Raw genomic sequence first — 12,816 nt, forward strand, 5'->3', positions numbered from 1 at the left:
CAAAATTATATTTCCTTAAATATCAAAAACTTAAGGTGAAAGTAGATTTCTAAGTCATTAAGCCCTTGAAATATTTATACACTATTTTCATTTATTGACTTCTCCCTAGCTTTTTATTTTAAAAAATTTCAAATCTACAGACAAGTTGAAAGAATGATAAAATGAACACCTCAATACCCTCCACCTAGATTTTTAAAATAAAACTTTTACCATATTTGCTTTATTTTTTCTCTCTAAATATATATGCATATTTTTTCTAAGCTGTCTGAAAGTAAGTTGCAGATATCCTGACCTTGCACCTATAAAACTTCAACACATATCTTAGGAATGACATGTGCTTACATAATCACAATGCCATTTATAATACCTAAAAAATTAAGAGTAATTCCATATTATCATTTATTATCCTAAACATATTTAAATTTTTTCTCAAAATGAGGGAATTATTTTAACTAGGTTCTACTAAAGGATTATTTAATATGAAGATACTGTGAGGAGAAACCATTGCCATTAAACCACCAAATATATATATGCAGTGTGTGTGTGTAATTTCCCTCTCCTCCAGCCTTTTATTTTGAAAAATGTCCAAACTACAGAAAAGTTTATGGAATAATAGGATGAACACCTGTCTGTCACCTTAAAACATGTTGGCACATTAATTTAGTTTATCCTTTTTCCTTTCTTTTTGAACAGATTACATGTAAGTTGGACACCCCATGCAGAATCACCACTTAAATACATGTATTTCCCAGAAAAAGAGCATTATTTTGTGTAACCACAATAACCTTATTATACCCATAAAATTTAATAATTACATAATAATATGTGATATACGGTACATATTCATATTTACCAAATTGTCCCCAAATATTTTTTATAACTGCCTACTATGCATTGTTTAGGACTTGAGCACAGAGAGGAGAATAGATGTCCCGTTCATCTCATTACTAATGAATGTTGGAATGATTGATGACTTTACATCTAACAGTCGCAAAGTAACTCCTGACTTTATTGTTCTTCAGGTGCTTAAAGCTAAATATACTCTAAAAATGCTTAGAACTTGGTAATTTGGTATTGTTAATATTTCTACTTTTACAGATGAGCCTGAAGTCTTGACAGAGCCTCCAAGTGCCACAACCACTACTACCATAGGTATATCTGCAACCTGGACAACTTTGGCAGGTTCCCATGGTAAAAGAAATAACACCATAACTACAACCAGTTCAAAGAGGAAAAACAGGAAAAATAAAATTACTCCAGAAAATGTTCAGATTATATTTGATGATCCACTACCAATCTCATATAGTCAGCCAGAGAAGGTAAATGGAGAGTCCAAGAGCAGCAGTACCAGCGAGAGTGGGGACAGTGATAACATGAGGATTTCCAGCTGCAGTGATGAAAGTAGTAACAGCAACAGCAGCCGAAAGAGTGACAATCATTCACCTGCTGTGGTGACCACCACTATGACCAGCAAGAAGCAGCCATCAGTTCTGGTTACATTTCCAAAGGAAGAGAGAAAATCTGTTTCTGGCAAGGCTTCGATAAAGTTAGTTCTAATCTTCATTTTTATTATTTATAGTATTATCATGAAATTCTTTGTTGCTGAATTTTTTAGTAAAGAAAGCAAATTAACAACTGGAAAAACAAGGGTTTTTCTTTGTGCTAAAGAAGTCACAATTTAATTGAAAAATAAGCTATTTTTGAAGTTTGTGTTAATGAAAGATAAGATTATTTTTACTATGTAACTTCTTTATTTTGGTTGTTTAATTTTAGTCCACAAAAAGTATTGATTATGGTTTCTCAGATTATAATTATTATTATAATTCAGCCCTGCTAATTTTGAGCTCTGATTGGCTCTTCATGTTATGCTAAATATTGAAAAGTGAGAAATAAGTTCCTCATTCGTTTACCATATTTATTCCAAAAATAAGTAAATGAATAAAATTATGTAATAGATTGCCTCTATCATTTATTTTATTCTATATTTAATGTATTTTCCTTCCTCTGTTAAAGATTGTCGGAGACTATCAGTGAAGTAACCAGTAATTCTCTGTCTACTTGCACAAAATCTGGTCCGTCTCCCCTTTCCTCTCCAAATGGGAAGTTAACAGTAGCAAGTCCTAAGCGTGGACAAAAGAGGGAAGAAGGATGGAAGGAAGTTGTAAGAAGGTGAGTGATTGTTTCTTTAATTGTTTTTCTCATTTTTTTATGTGAGGTGTTGTTTACCTTACCATTAGATTCCTCCAATTATTCCAAAGGTTGCAAACAAACTGGTGGCCCAAGGCTGAATTTGGCCAACAGAGATAGCATACACTATATTTTAGATGGACAAAAAAAATAGGTATTAGTACTTTTAAAATTAGGAGATTTTCTATAAAAAGTACATAGAGTTTATGAAAAAATTACATGGATGATTGTGATATTTGCTTGACCCCCAGGTATTGCTGCTATTTGGTTAAGAACTAATTTAAATTCTCTTATGGTGATAGATTGTGTCTTACTCAACTTTGTAATCTCAGAGTCCAGTATGTGGTATCTTTTACATACTTATAAATATTTGAAGAATGAGTAAGTATTGGTTTTAAACTATTCTTGTCTTTAAACCACAGGATGCCTTTATTTAAGGGATTTTAGGACTGAAATATTTGGTTATATTTTGCTTGGGATTTTTTGAATTATGTATATCAAAAACTAAAATAGTATCTCAAACTAAAAGGTGGGAAGATGGGGCGCCTGGGTAGCGCAGTCGTTAAAGCGTCTGCCTTCAGCTCAGGGCGTGATCCCGGCGTTCCAGGATCGAGTCCCACATCGGGCTCCTCCTCTGGGAGCCTGCTTCTTCCTCTCCCACTCCCCTGCTGTGTTCCCTCTCTTGCTGGCTGTCTCTCTGTCAAATAAATAAAATCTTTAAAAAATAAATAAATAAATAAATAAAAGGTGGGAAGATACCACAGAGGATCTATTGTAAATCTTTAATAACCTATTTTAAAGAACTTCTCGGAAATTCCAACAAAAATTTAAGCTTTTGATTATTTGAAATAAGAGCTGTAATGAACCAGACTTATTCCTGTTAATCCCAAAATGCACTATACATTTTTTTTCATATTTTTAACCAAAGTCTCCCCCCTACCACCATCTCTATCTTCATCTGTCTCTGTTTGTCTCTCTCATATTCATTCACATATACACACACACTCATTCATGTATACACACTCTGTTGAACTAACCGAAATCAATCACAACATTAGAGTACTCTTTCCAAAAGTAAGGTAATTCAATTTTTCTGCATATATTTTATACTGTGATATACTAAGAAATTCTTAACTAATTTGAAAATACTGATCGCTGACTGATTCGCTCTTTAGAGAAAAAGGAAATATCAGGTAACTTAGTTATGTATATAAAAGGGCAGGGGTCATAGCTTACCTTTTAAAAAATATAACATTTTAATTTAATATTTAATATTTAATCTACCATTCTAAATGAGTAATTTGCTTGTTCAATAAAGCATACTTAGCTCATTCTCTTTATTGAGAATTATACTGTATTTCTTTTAGAAGCATCCTTTAATTTAGGCTGGTCAGAAATGTATATGTACCTTTTCTGAAATGTGAATGTTTAGAATTGTAAAGCAGTTTTGCAATGTTAGACAGGTTTTGCTTTTTTGAAATTCCAGCAGGTTCTTCTCTGTCCTCACACGATTGAATGTCTTTTAACAAGTTTCCACGTTGGTGGATAATCATTTTAATGCCTCTAAAAGAATGAAAGGAAACAATGCATTTTTAATATAATCCTTTTAGTTATATATTAGAGAATAAAAAGAATGTGAGTCAGACACCCAGAAGTGCCCACAAGAAGCCTTTCTTGTTTGCTCAGGCTGGATTAGGTGCCCCAACCGGTGTGTCTTTATGATACCCTATTAGAGCACTTATGGCATGGTGGTGTGGTTTTCCTGCTTGCTGTCTATGTAGTCAATATATGTGGGCAGGAACCTATGTTTATCTTATTTGCAATTAGTATTTGCATTAACACAGTGCATGTCTACATAGTATGTGCTTTATAGATATTAATGAAAGATGAAAGTCAAAAAACCAAACCATCTTTGGTAATGAGATGAGAAGCTGTGGTAAAACACTTGCTCACATGCTCTCTCTCACTGTCTCTCTCTGTCTTCTGTCATTCTAGTTGCCTTTTATCACCTAGAGTAAGAATAGGTAGAAGAAGCTGACTCAACAATAATCTATTCTGTATTTACAGAATTGTATTTTAATAAGCTGCTCTCCTCATATTTTAATCATAACCACTGATACTAATGATAAATCTTAATTTATCTTTGCAACTTTTAAACAGGTCAAAGAAAGTATCTGTTCCGTCAACTGTGATATCCAGAGTGATTGGAAGAGGAGGCTGTAATATTAATGCTATTCGGGAGTTCACTGGTGCACACATTGATATTGATAAGCAGAAAGACAAGACAGGAGACCGGATAATAACTATAAGGCAAAACTGTCTCTTATGTTTTCTCCCTTTGTGTTTTATTGCACTGTACCTTAATGAAATACAAGTATTTTGAGTTTTCAGTGGAACTTTGTGTTTAATAAGATACTTTTTAAAATGGGAATTTGATTAGTATGAGAGAAGATAACCTTTACAATTTTTTTTTCTAATTCATGTGCTCTTGTGAAATATTTCAAAGGGCTTTAAAGGAACTTTTCTTGTGTGTGTCTGTGTGTGTGTGACAAAGGTTTAGATAATCTTTTCCTTATGTAAACTGTTGATATGACATTCTTAAAATTTTATTGAGACTTTTTAAGAAGGAATAGGTTTCTCACCCATTTTAAGCAGTTTTCTCTTTTTCCCCTTATTGACTTTTGAGATTTATTATTTTTGAGATTCTATCCTTAGAATATGAGCTCAGTCATGATATAAATCTGAAGTGGATATTTGTGTTGTGATATGTCTGTACCTGAATACCCTTGAAATAAAGATATGATATTCTAAGAAGTCATAAGTTTGGTTGTGAGAGGCAGGTGCCGCATTGCATGGTCTGATAGTTACATAGCCTACTTCGAAGGAAGCAGTTAGCCATTTCTATTGAGTATTTATCCTCCTCTCCTATCCTGTTTTTCCCTCTCCTGGGATAGGTGGGTAGTCACAACCTGCCTTATCTAGAGAAGAGGGAACCCTTTATAAGTAATTTTCCCCTTAGGGTTTCCATAAGGCTTTCTTTGCAATCAAATATTTTCCTGAAGATCTGACACTAGGGTTTGACTTTATGGCCATTGTTAGCATTGCCAAGATTCCTCTCTCATTTTGAGACATCTTTCCAGAGGAATTATAAGAATCATTCTATTAACAGAGATGAGTCATAGATGGGGTCATCTTAGGTACCAGGATTTAAAATAAAATACTATTTTCTTACTCAGTTTTTTTTTTTTTTTTGTTCTTTGTTTACTTATATTGCTTTTAACATTGATCAACTGTTTGACTTTATGGAATCATTATGGATTACATAGGCTTTGAAGTATAGTGGTTTTTCTATTTTATAGTAGGAAAAGGACTTCTTAGCCTAAGGAATCAATAGTAAAATGTATTTTTGAAAAGTCATTTACTATCCCTTTGAAAAATACAGTGGCACATCAGGACAGTTTATTGCTTTGCAGAATATTTCAAGAGTAGTCAGAAAACTGCTGCTTAACTTTTGTTATTCTCTGTGTGTATGTGTGCACGTACACAAACGAATTTAGGCTTCACCTATTAGAAAGTAGGGAAACTTGTGCCTAATTTCTTTTTTTGGTCAATTTATAGGGGTGGCACTGAATCAACAAGACAAGCAACTCAGTTGATCAATGCTCTGATCAAGGATCCAGACAAAGAAATTGATGAACTTATCCCAAAGAATCGTTTGAAAAGCTCCTCAGCAAATTCCAAAATAGGGTCATCAGCACCTACCACCACTGCTGCTAACAGTTCCTTAATGGGAATTAAAATGACGACTGTAGCTCTGTCATCAACATCTCAAACTGCCACAGCACTCACTGTGCCTGCAATTTCTTCTGCATCTACTCATAAAACCATTAAGAACCCAGTGAATAATGTGAGGCCTGGTTTTCCAGTTTCTCTTCCATTAGCATATCCTCCTCCACAGTTTGCACATGCTTTGCTTGCTGCTCAGACTTTCCAGCAGATCCGTCCACCAAGGTTGCCCATGACCCACTTTGGAGGTACTTTTCCACCAGCTCAATCCACTTGGGGTCCTTTTCCTGTCAGGCCTTTGAGCCCTGCCAGAGCTACTAACTCGCCTAAGCCTCACATGGTGCCTCGCCATAGCAATCAGAATAGCAGTGGTTCTCAGGTGAATTCAGCAGGTTCTTTAACTTCAAGTCCAACAACTACAACCAGTTCATCAGCTTCAACGGTGCCTGGTACATCTACAAATGGCAGTCCAAGTTCACCTTCTGTCAGAAGGCAGCTTTTTGTCACAGTTGTGAAGACATCCAATGCCACCACAACGACAGTCACAACCACAGCAAGCAACAACAGCACTGCACCCACAAATGCCACATATCCTATGCCTACTGCCAAAGAACACTACCCAGTATCATCCCCATCTTCCCCATCACCACCAGCCCAGTCAGGAGGGGTTTCTAGAAACAGCCCTTTGGATTGTGGAACAGCATCTCCAAATAAAGGGGCATCTTCCTCTGAACAGGAAGCAGGTAGTCCACCAGTAGTAGAAACAACAAACAGTAGACTTTCAAACAGCAGCAGTTCTTCTGGGAGTTCATCAGTTCATTCTACTCAGCAACAACCTCCGGGATCTGTTTCTCAGGAGCCAAGACCACCTCTTCAGCAGTCTCAGGTTCCTCCCCCGGAAGTTAGAATGACTGTTCCTCCTTTAGCAACAACAAGTTCTGCTCCAGTGGCGGTGCCTTCTACTGCCCCAGTGACTTACCCTATGCCTCAGACACAAATGGGATGCTCCCAGCCTGCTCCTAAAATGGAACCCCCTGCTATTAGACCACCCTCTCATGGCACAACTGCCCCTCACAAGAATCCAGCTCCAGTGCAAAATTCATCTGTTGCAGTCCTCAGTGTCAATCACATTAAAAGACCTCACAGTGTTCCCTCTTCTGTCCAGCTACCTTCAACCTTAAGTACACAAAGTGCTTGTCAAAATTCAGTACATCCAGCAAATAAGCCTATCGCTCCCAATTTCAGTGCTCCCTTACCATTTGGGCCCTTCAGCACATTGTTCGAAAACAGCCCTACTTCTGCTCATGCCTTCTGGGGAGGATCTGTTGTTTCATCTCAGTCAACACCAGAATCTATGCTATCAGGAAAATCCTCATATTTGCCAAATTCAGATCCTTTACATCAGTCTGATACTTCCAAAGCTCCAGGTTTTAGACCACCATTGCAGAGACCCGCTCCAAGTCCCTCAGGTGAGTTCGTATTTTCTCACATTCTGCAGCTTGTGATTTATACAAGTGATAGAAAAACTTTTGGTCACTTTTCTAATATTTTTACTCTATGACTGGGCTATGTAGAGATTGTTTAATTTACTTACCTCAAATGCTGTTTGCATATTAGATGTGTTGAGTATAGCATTAAAAAAAAAAATCTTTTTGATGGGGTGCCTGGGTGGCACAGCGGTTAAGTGTCTGCCTTCGGCTCAGGGTGTGATCCCGGCGTTATGGGATCAAGCCCCACATCAGGCTCTTCCGCTATGAGCCTGCTTCTTCCTCTCCCACTCCCCCTGCTTGTGTTCCCTCTCTCGTTGGCTGTCTCTCTGTCAAATAAATAAATAAAATCTTTAAAAAAAAAAAAAAAACTTTTTGGAAGCCACAGTGGATTTTATCTTGATTTTCCCATAAATAAATCTCCTTATCAGGTATATTTTCCTCTCTCAAATTAACAGTCTCTTAGGTTTAAATTTAATAAGATAATGCCATGAAAAGTTTGTTTTATTTAAAAAATAATAAAGCTTTTCAAAATTTGATTTCGTTTCTTCTTTGTTTTAAAAATAATGAGAAAAATATAGAGCCATATAGTTTTAATAAGGTAACTACTAATCATATGCACTATTTAAATTAAAATTAAATAAAATTAGAAATTTCTTCTCAGTCAAACTGGCCATTTTTAAAAAAATTGTTTTCCAATTTTATTGCAATAAAACTGACATCACTGTATAGGTTTAAGGTATACAACATAATGGTCTGACTTGAAGATATTGTGAAATGATTACCATGGTAAGTTTAATTACCATCCATCATCATATAGATACAATAAGAAAAAAGGAAAAAAAATTATTTTTCCTTGTGATGAGAACTCTTAGGATTTTTACTCTCTCTTAACATCTTTCATACACATCATGCAGCATTGTTAACTATAGTCATCATGTTGTACCATCCCTAGTACTGATTTACCCTATAACTGGAAGTTTATGTCTTTTGATCACCTTCCGCCAGTTTCCCTTCCTCCTACTCCCCACCTCTGGTAACCACAAATCTGATCTCTTTTTCCATGAATGTGTTTGTTTGTTTGTTTGTTTTTAGATTCCATATAGGTGAGATCATATGGTATTTGTCATTTCTCTGTCTGACTTATTTCACTTGCCACAATGCCCTCAAGGTCCATCCGTGTTGTTGCAAATGGCAGGATTTTGTTCCTTTTTCTGGCTGAATAATATTCCTGTGTGTACGGGTGTGCGCACATGTGTGCATGTGTTTCACAACATCTTTATTCATTCATCTATTGATGGACACTTCAGTTGTTTCCATGTCTTAGCTATTGTAATAATGCTACTATGAACATAGGAATGCAGATATCTTTTTGAGTTAGTGCTTTTGTTTCCTTTGGATGTATTTCCAGAAGTGGAATTGCTGGATCATATATACCAGTTCTATTTTTAATTTTTTGAGGAATCTCCGTAGTGTTTTCTATAAGGGCTCTAAGCTGGCCATATTTCAAGTGCTTAATAAGCACATATGGCTTGTGGCTACCATAATGGACAGTATAGATATCGAATGTATCCATTATCATAGAAAGTTCTATTGGACAATGCTGATATTTATAGAAGAAAGATCTCCTAGTTTTGAGTGATTGCTTTTTTTTTTAAATTTTCTGCTTTGAAATGTTTTTAGATTTATGGAAGAGTTCTTCTATAATTACCCCAACTTCCCCTACTGTAAATATTTTATATAATCCTTTATTTATTAAAACTAGGAAATTAAAATTGTTACAGTATAATTAACTAGACTATAGACTTTATTCAGATTTCACCAGTTTTTCCAATAATGTTCTTTTTCTGTTGCAGTGTCAAATCCAGGATACCAAGTTGCATCTAGAACTATGTGTTTTAATATGAACATTTCAAGTAATTAAAGATAAGCCATGCCAGAGATAGACAAACTATCGTCCATGGGCCAAATATGGCCTGCTGCCTGTTTTTACAATTTGTAACTTTTTAAAATTGAGATTCAATAATAGTGTAAGATTTTTTTAATGACTTAAAAAATTTTTTTTAAATAATAATACATGACACAAAAAATAGGAAATTAAAACTTCAGTTTTCATAAATAAAGTTTATTGGGACACGGCCATGCCCAGTCATTTACATATTGTGTTATAACTACTTTCATGCTGTAATGATAGCCTGAAAATACTGCTATTTAGCCTTTTGCAGAAAGGTTGCCAACCTGATCTGTGTTATTGAAGAGATGACATTCTGGGATTAAAAATTTCTAAATTTAATATGGACTGGATATTATTTTTGCCTATTTCTGTGACATGTGAATACAGTGTAATGAACATGGTCAGTAAATACTTCTTTGCTGGGGGCTGATTGAAATATTTATGTGTACTTTCAAAATAACATAATTTCTCTTGAATACTAAAATATTAGAATAAATATAATTTAATTTTAAAAGAGCATTATATGCTAATACACTGGAAATGTTTTTATATTTCATTTTTGTAATAATTGAAATTTATCAAAAATACTTCACTTCTCAGAAAATATGAAATCTAGGTACGGTGTTGAGAAAGACTAAAATTAAGATTTAAAGAAAAAAGAAATAAATTCTTATTTTGTGGAAAAGCATAGAAAAAAGGCCAGCTCTATATGGGAGATGAGGTTTTGGGGGGGGTGTACGGTTGATTACAGCCAAAATTAGCATTGAAGTTTAATTTTAGAGTCCGTTGCAGGGGAATACTGCTCAATTTAGGTCAACAAAACAGGCATGTTTGCCTTCACAGCTCCATCACTATTACTACACTCAAGAAAATTAATTCAACAATACCACCCAATACCACCCATCATCCCAAATATATCCATTATGCCTGTATGTTTCTTTTTTTTTCCTCTTGATCCAAGATTCAGTCAGGGTTTACACATTGCTTTTGGCTGTTAGGTCTCTGAGGTCTCCCCTAGTCTAAAATATCTTACTACCTTCCGTTGTTTTTCTTGACATTGAATCCTTTGAAGAGTCCAGTTGTTCTGAAGAATGTCCCATATTTTAGATTAGATTCATCTGTTTCCTAAGTCCATGATTACATTCAGGTCAAATATTTTTGGCAGAAACATCAGATAGGTGATGTTTTGAACCTCATGCTGCATTACATCAGGAGACATTAGTGAAGATTGTTTCACTATTATCTATGCAAAGAATGGCCGCTTATAAGTGCTGATCATCAGATCTGTCCATCGTAGAAGTATAGACATGTTTTTTTCCTCTGTAGTTTTTTTAAGACTTTATTTTTTTTATAGCAGCACATTTAGGTTCACAGAAGAGTACAGAGGAAATTGAGAGAAAAGTACAGAGATTTCCCAAATACCTCCTGCCCGCAGCAGGCATAACCTCTTCAAATATCAACATTCCCCACCAAGAGTGGTACATTTGTTAGAATTGATGAGCCTACATTAATATATCATTATCATCCGGAGTCTTTAGTTTACATTAGTGTTTACTCTTGGTGTTGTACATTCTGTGGGTTTGAACAAATGTCCAGTGACATGGATCTACCAGTATAGTATCATACAAAGTATTTTCAGTGTCTTAATAAATTGTCTGTGCTTTGCCTAATCATTCCCTCCCTCCCTCCAAGTTTTTTTAAAGATAAATTTTTATGTAATTCCTTGGCCATTAAACCTATTTAAATTCCAGTGTTGATATGAAATCTACATGTATTCTATAATAACTGATTAAAATATCAGATATTAAAATTAAATATAAAAATAATTTTCCTTGATAATTATTCTTTTTTTATAGTTATCTTTATTGAGGGGGAAATGACAAGTCAATAGACTGGAAGAATAAATTCATAAAGAGAAATTTTTTTAGCCATCTACAATATTTTGGGGGTATTAGGGACTTCTTGGAATTTTAGGTTTTTTAAAATTTTTTTCTCCTACAGGTAACAATTATAAATTATTTTCTAATTATAGGTATTGTCAATATGGACTCGCCATATGGTTCTGTAACACCTTCTTCTACACATTTGGGAAACTTTGCCTCAAACCTTTCAGGAGGTCAAATGTATGGACCTGGGGCACCCCTTGGAGGAGCATCCACAGCTGCTAACTTTAACAGACAACATTTTTCCCCACTTAGTTTGTTGACTCCATGTTCATCAGCATCAAATGGTGAGTATTATACATTGTAATTCCATAAGAAGAGTTTGTATATATGTTTTCTTAAAAGCAAAAGGTTTTAAGTGGGAAAAGACAAAGTAAAGATGAGTTAAGAACTATGAGCAAGTCTTGAATATATCAAGACTAATGAAGTGGGAACAGAGGAGCAAACATTTTTGTAAATAACAAATGATTAAAAAGTCTGAAATGCATCATGATTTTTGAGTGATTTTACCTGCTTAGTTTTTTCTTACTCCTCTTAAAATTAATTTTTATCCCTACATATATAACAGATCTGGGTTAGTGTCTACTGAGTATGTTGAGCTGAAATTAAACCATCATAGGAATAAACAGATTCCTTAAGATATATTCACCTATTTATATGTAAAAATAACGATAATTTTTTATTTTCTTATTCATGAAAAAATAGGAATTGGGAGAAAAGGAGTTAAAATTGCAACATGACTGCTCATTGAAAAGTGTTAACCTGATATTTTTTGGTAGTTAATCTTCAAAATAGAATGGATTCTCAGAAGCAGAGAATGTTTTTAAGCATAATAAAAACATACTTATTGATATTAATGTTTATTACTTTAGATATTAATGTTTATTACTTTAGGAAGTAAACTCAGAAATTGCTGGATGAAGCTCACGAAGTATGATAGGTTGTTTTGCCCTATAAGTTCAGTGTGTGGGCTTTTCACTGTTTTTTATTTTTTTTATTTTTATTTTTTTGGTTTGGTTTTATGTTCATTTGATTTTTGTTTTTGTTGAAAAACATTGTGCTTTTTTTAAACAATGCAAGCAGTATAGGTTAGGTTTTCTAATACATTGCTAACTGATATAGAATGTCACTGAAGTCATTAAAATTTTCATTGATGCATTCCAACAACTTTTTGTTTCAAAAAGTTTCAGAAATTTTCAAACTTACAGAGAAGTTGAAAGAATACTTTAAGAAGCATCCATATTCCTTTCAATTGGCAATTCCTTAAAATTAGCAATTTTTTAAACATTTGCTCTATTTTATTTTATTTCTTTCCTTTTTTTATTGTTGAACCATTTGAAAGTAAGATTCAGATATAACACTTAAGACCTAAACACTTTAGTGTGCATCTTAAAAATAAGGACATTTTTCTTACACAGCCACAATACCATTTATCAAATATCTAATGTATTAATATTAA

At 34.2% G+C, this 12,816-nt stretch overlaps 1 protein-coding gene across 6 annotated transcripts in view; it reads left to right on the forward strand.

Moving 5' to 3' along the window:
* The window catches only part of ANKRD17 (ankyrin repeat domain 17), a 149,959-nt gene that overhangs the window by 127,518 nt on the left and 9,625 nt on the right, over positions 1–12,816 (forward strand). For all 6 annotated transcript variants that reach the window (XM_034671699.1, XM_034671700.1, XM_034671703.1 and 3 more), the window contains 5 exons: positions 1,099–1,546; positions 2,014–2,169; positions 4,348–4,497; positions 5,806–7,442; positions 11,447–11,644. In XM_034671699.1, coding sequence (XP_034527590.1) covers positions 1,099–1,546; positions 2,014–2,169; positions 4,348–4,497; positions 5,806–7,442; positions 11,447–11,644 — 2,589 coding nt within the window. The remainder of the gene's footprint in view (positions 1–1,098; positions 1,547–2,013; positions 2,170–4,347; positions 4,498–5,805; positions 7,443–11,446; positions 11,645–12,816) is intronic.

The sequence above is a fragment of the Ailuropoda melanoleuca genome, chromosome 11 (assembly GCF_002007445.2).
Source record: "Ailuropoda melanoleuca isolate Jingjing chromosome 11, ASM200744v2, whole genome shotgun sequence".
In the NCBI taxonomy this organism is placed as follows: Eukaryota; Metazoa; Chordata; class Mammalia; order Carnivora; family Ursidae; genus Ailuropoda; species Ailuropoda melanoleuca.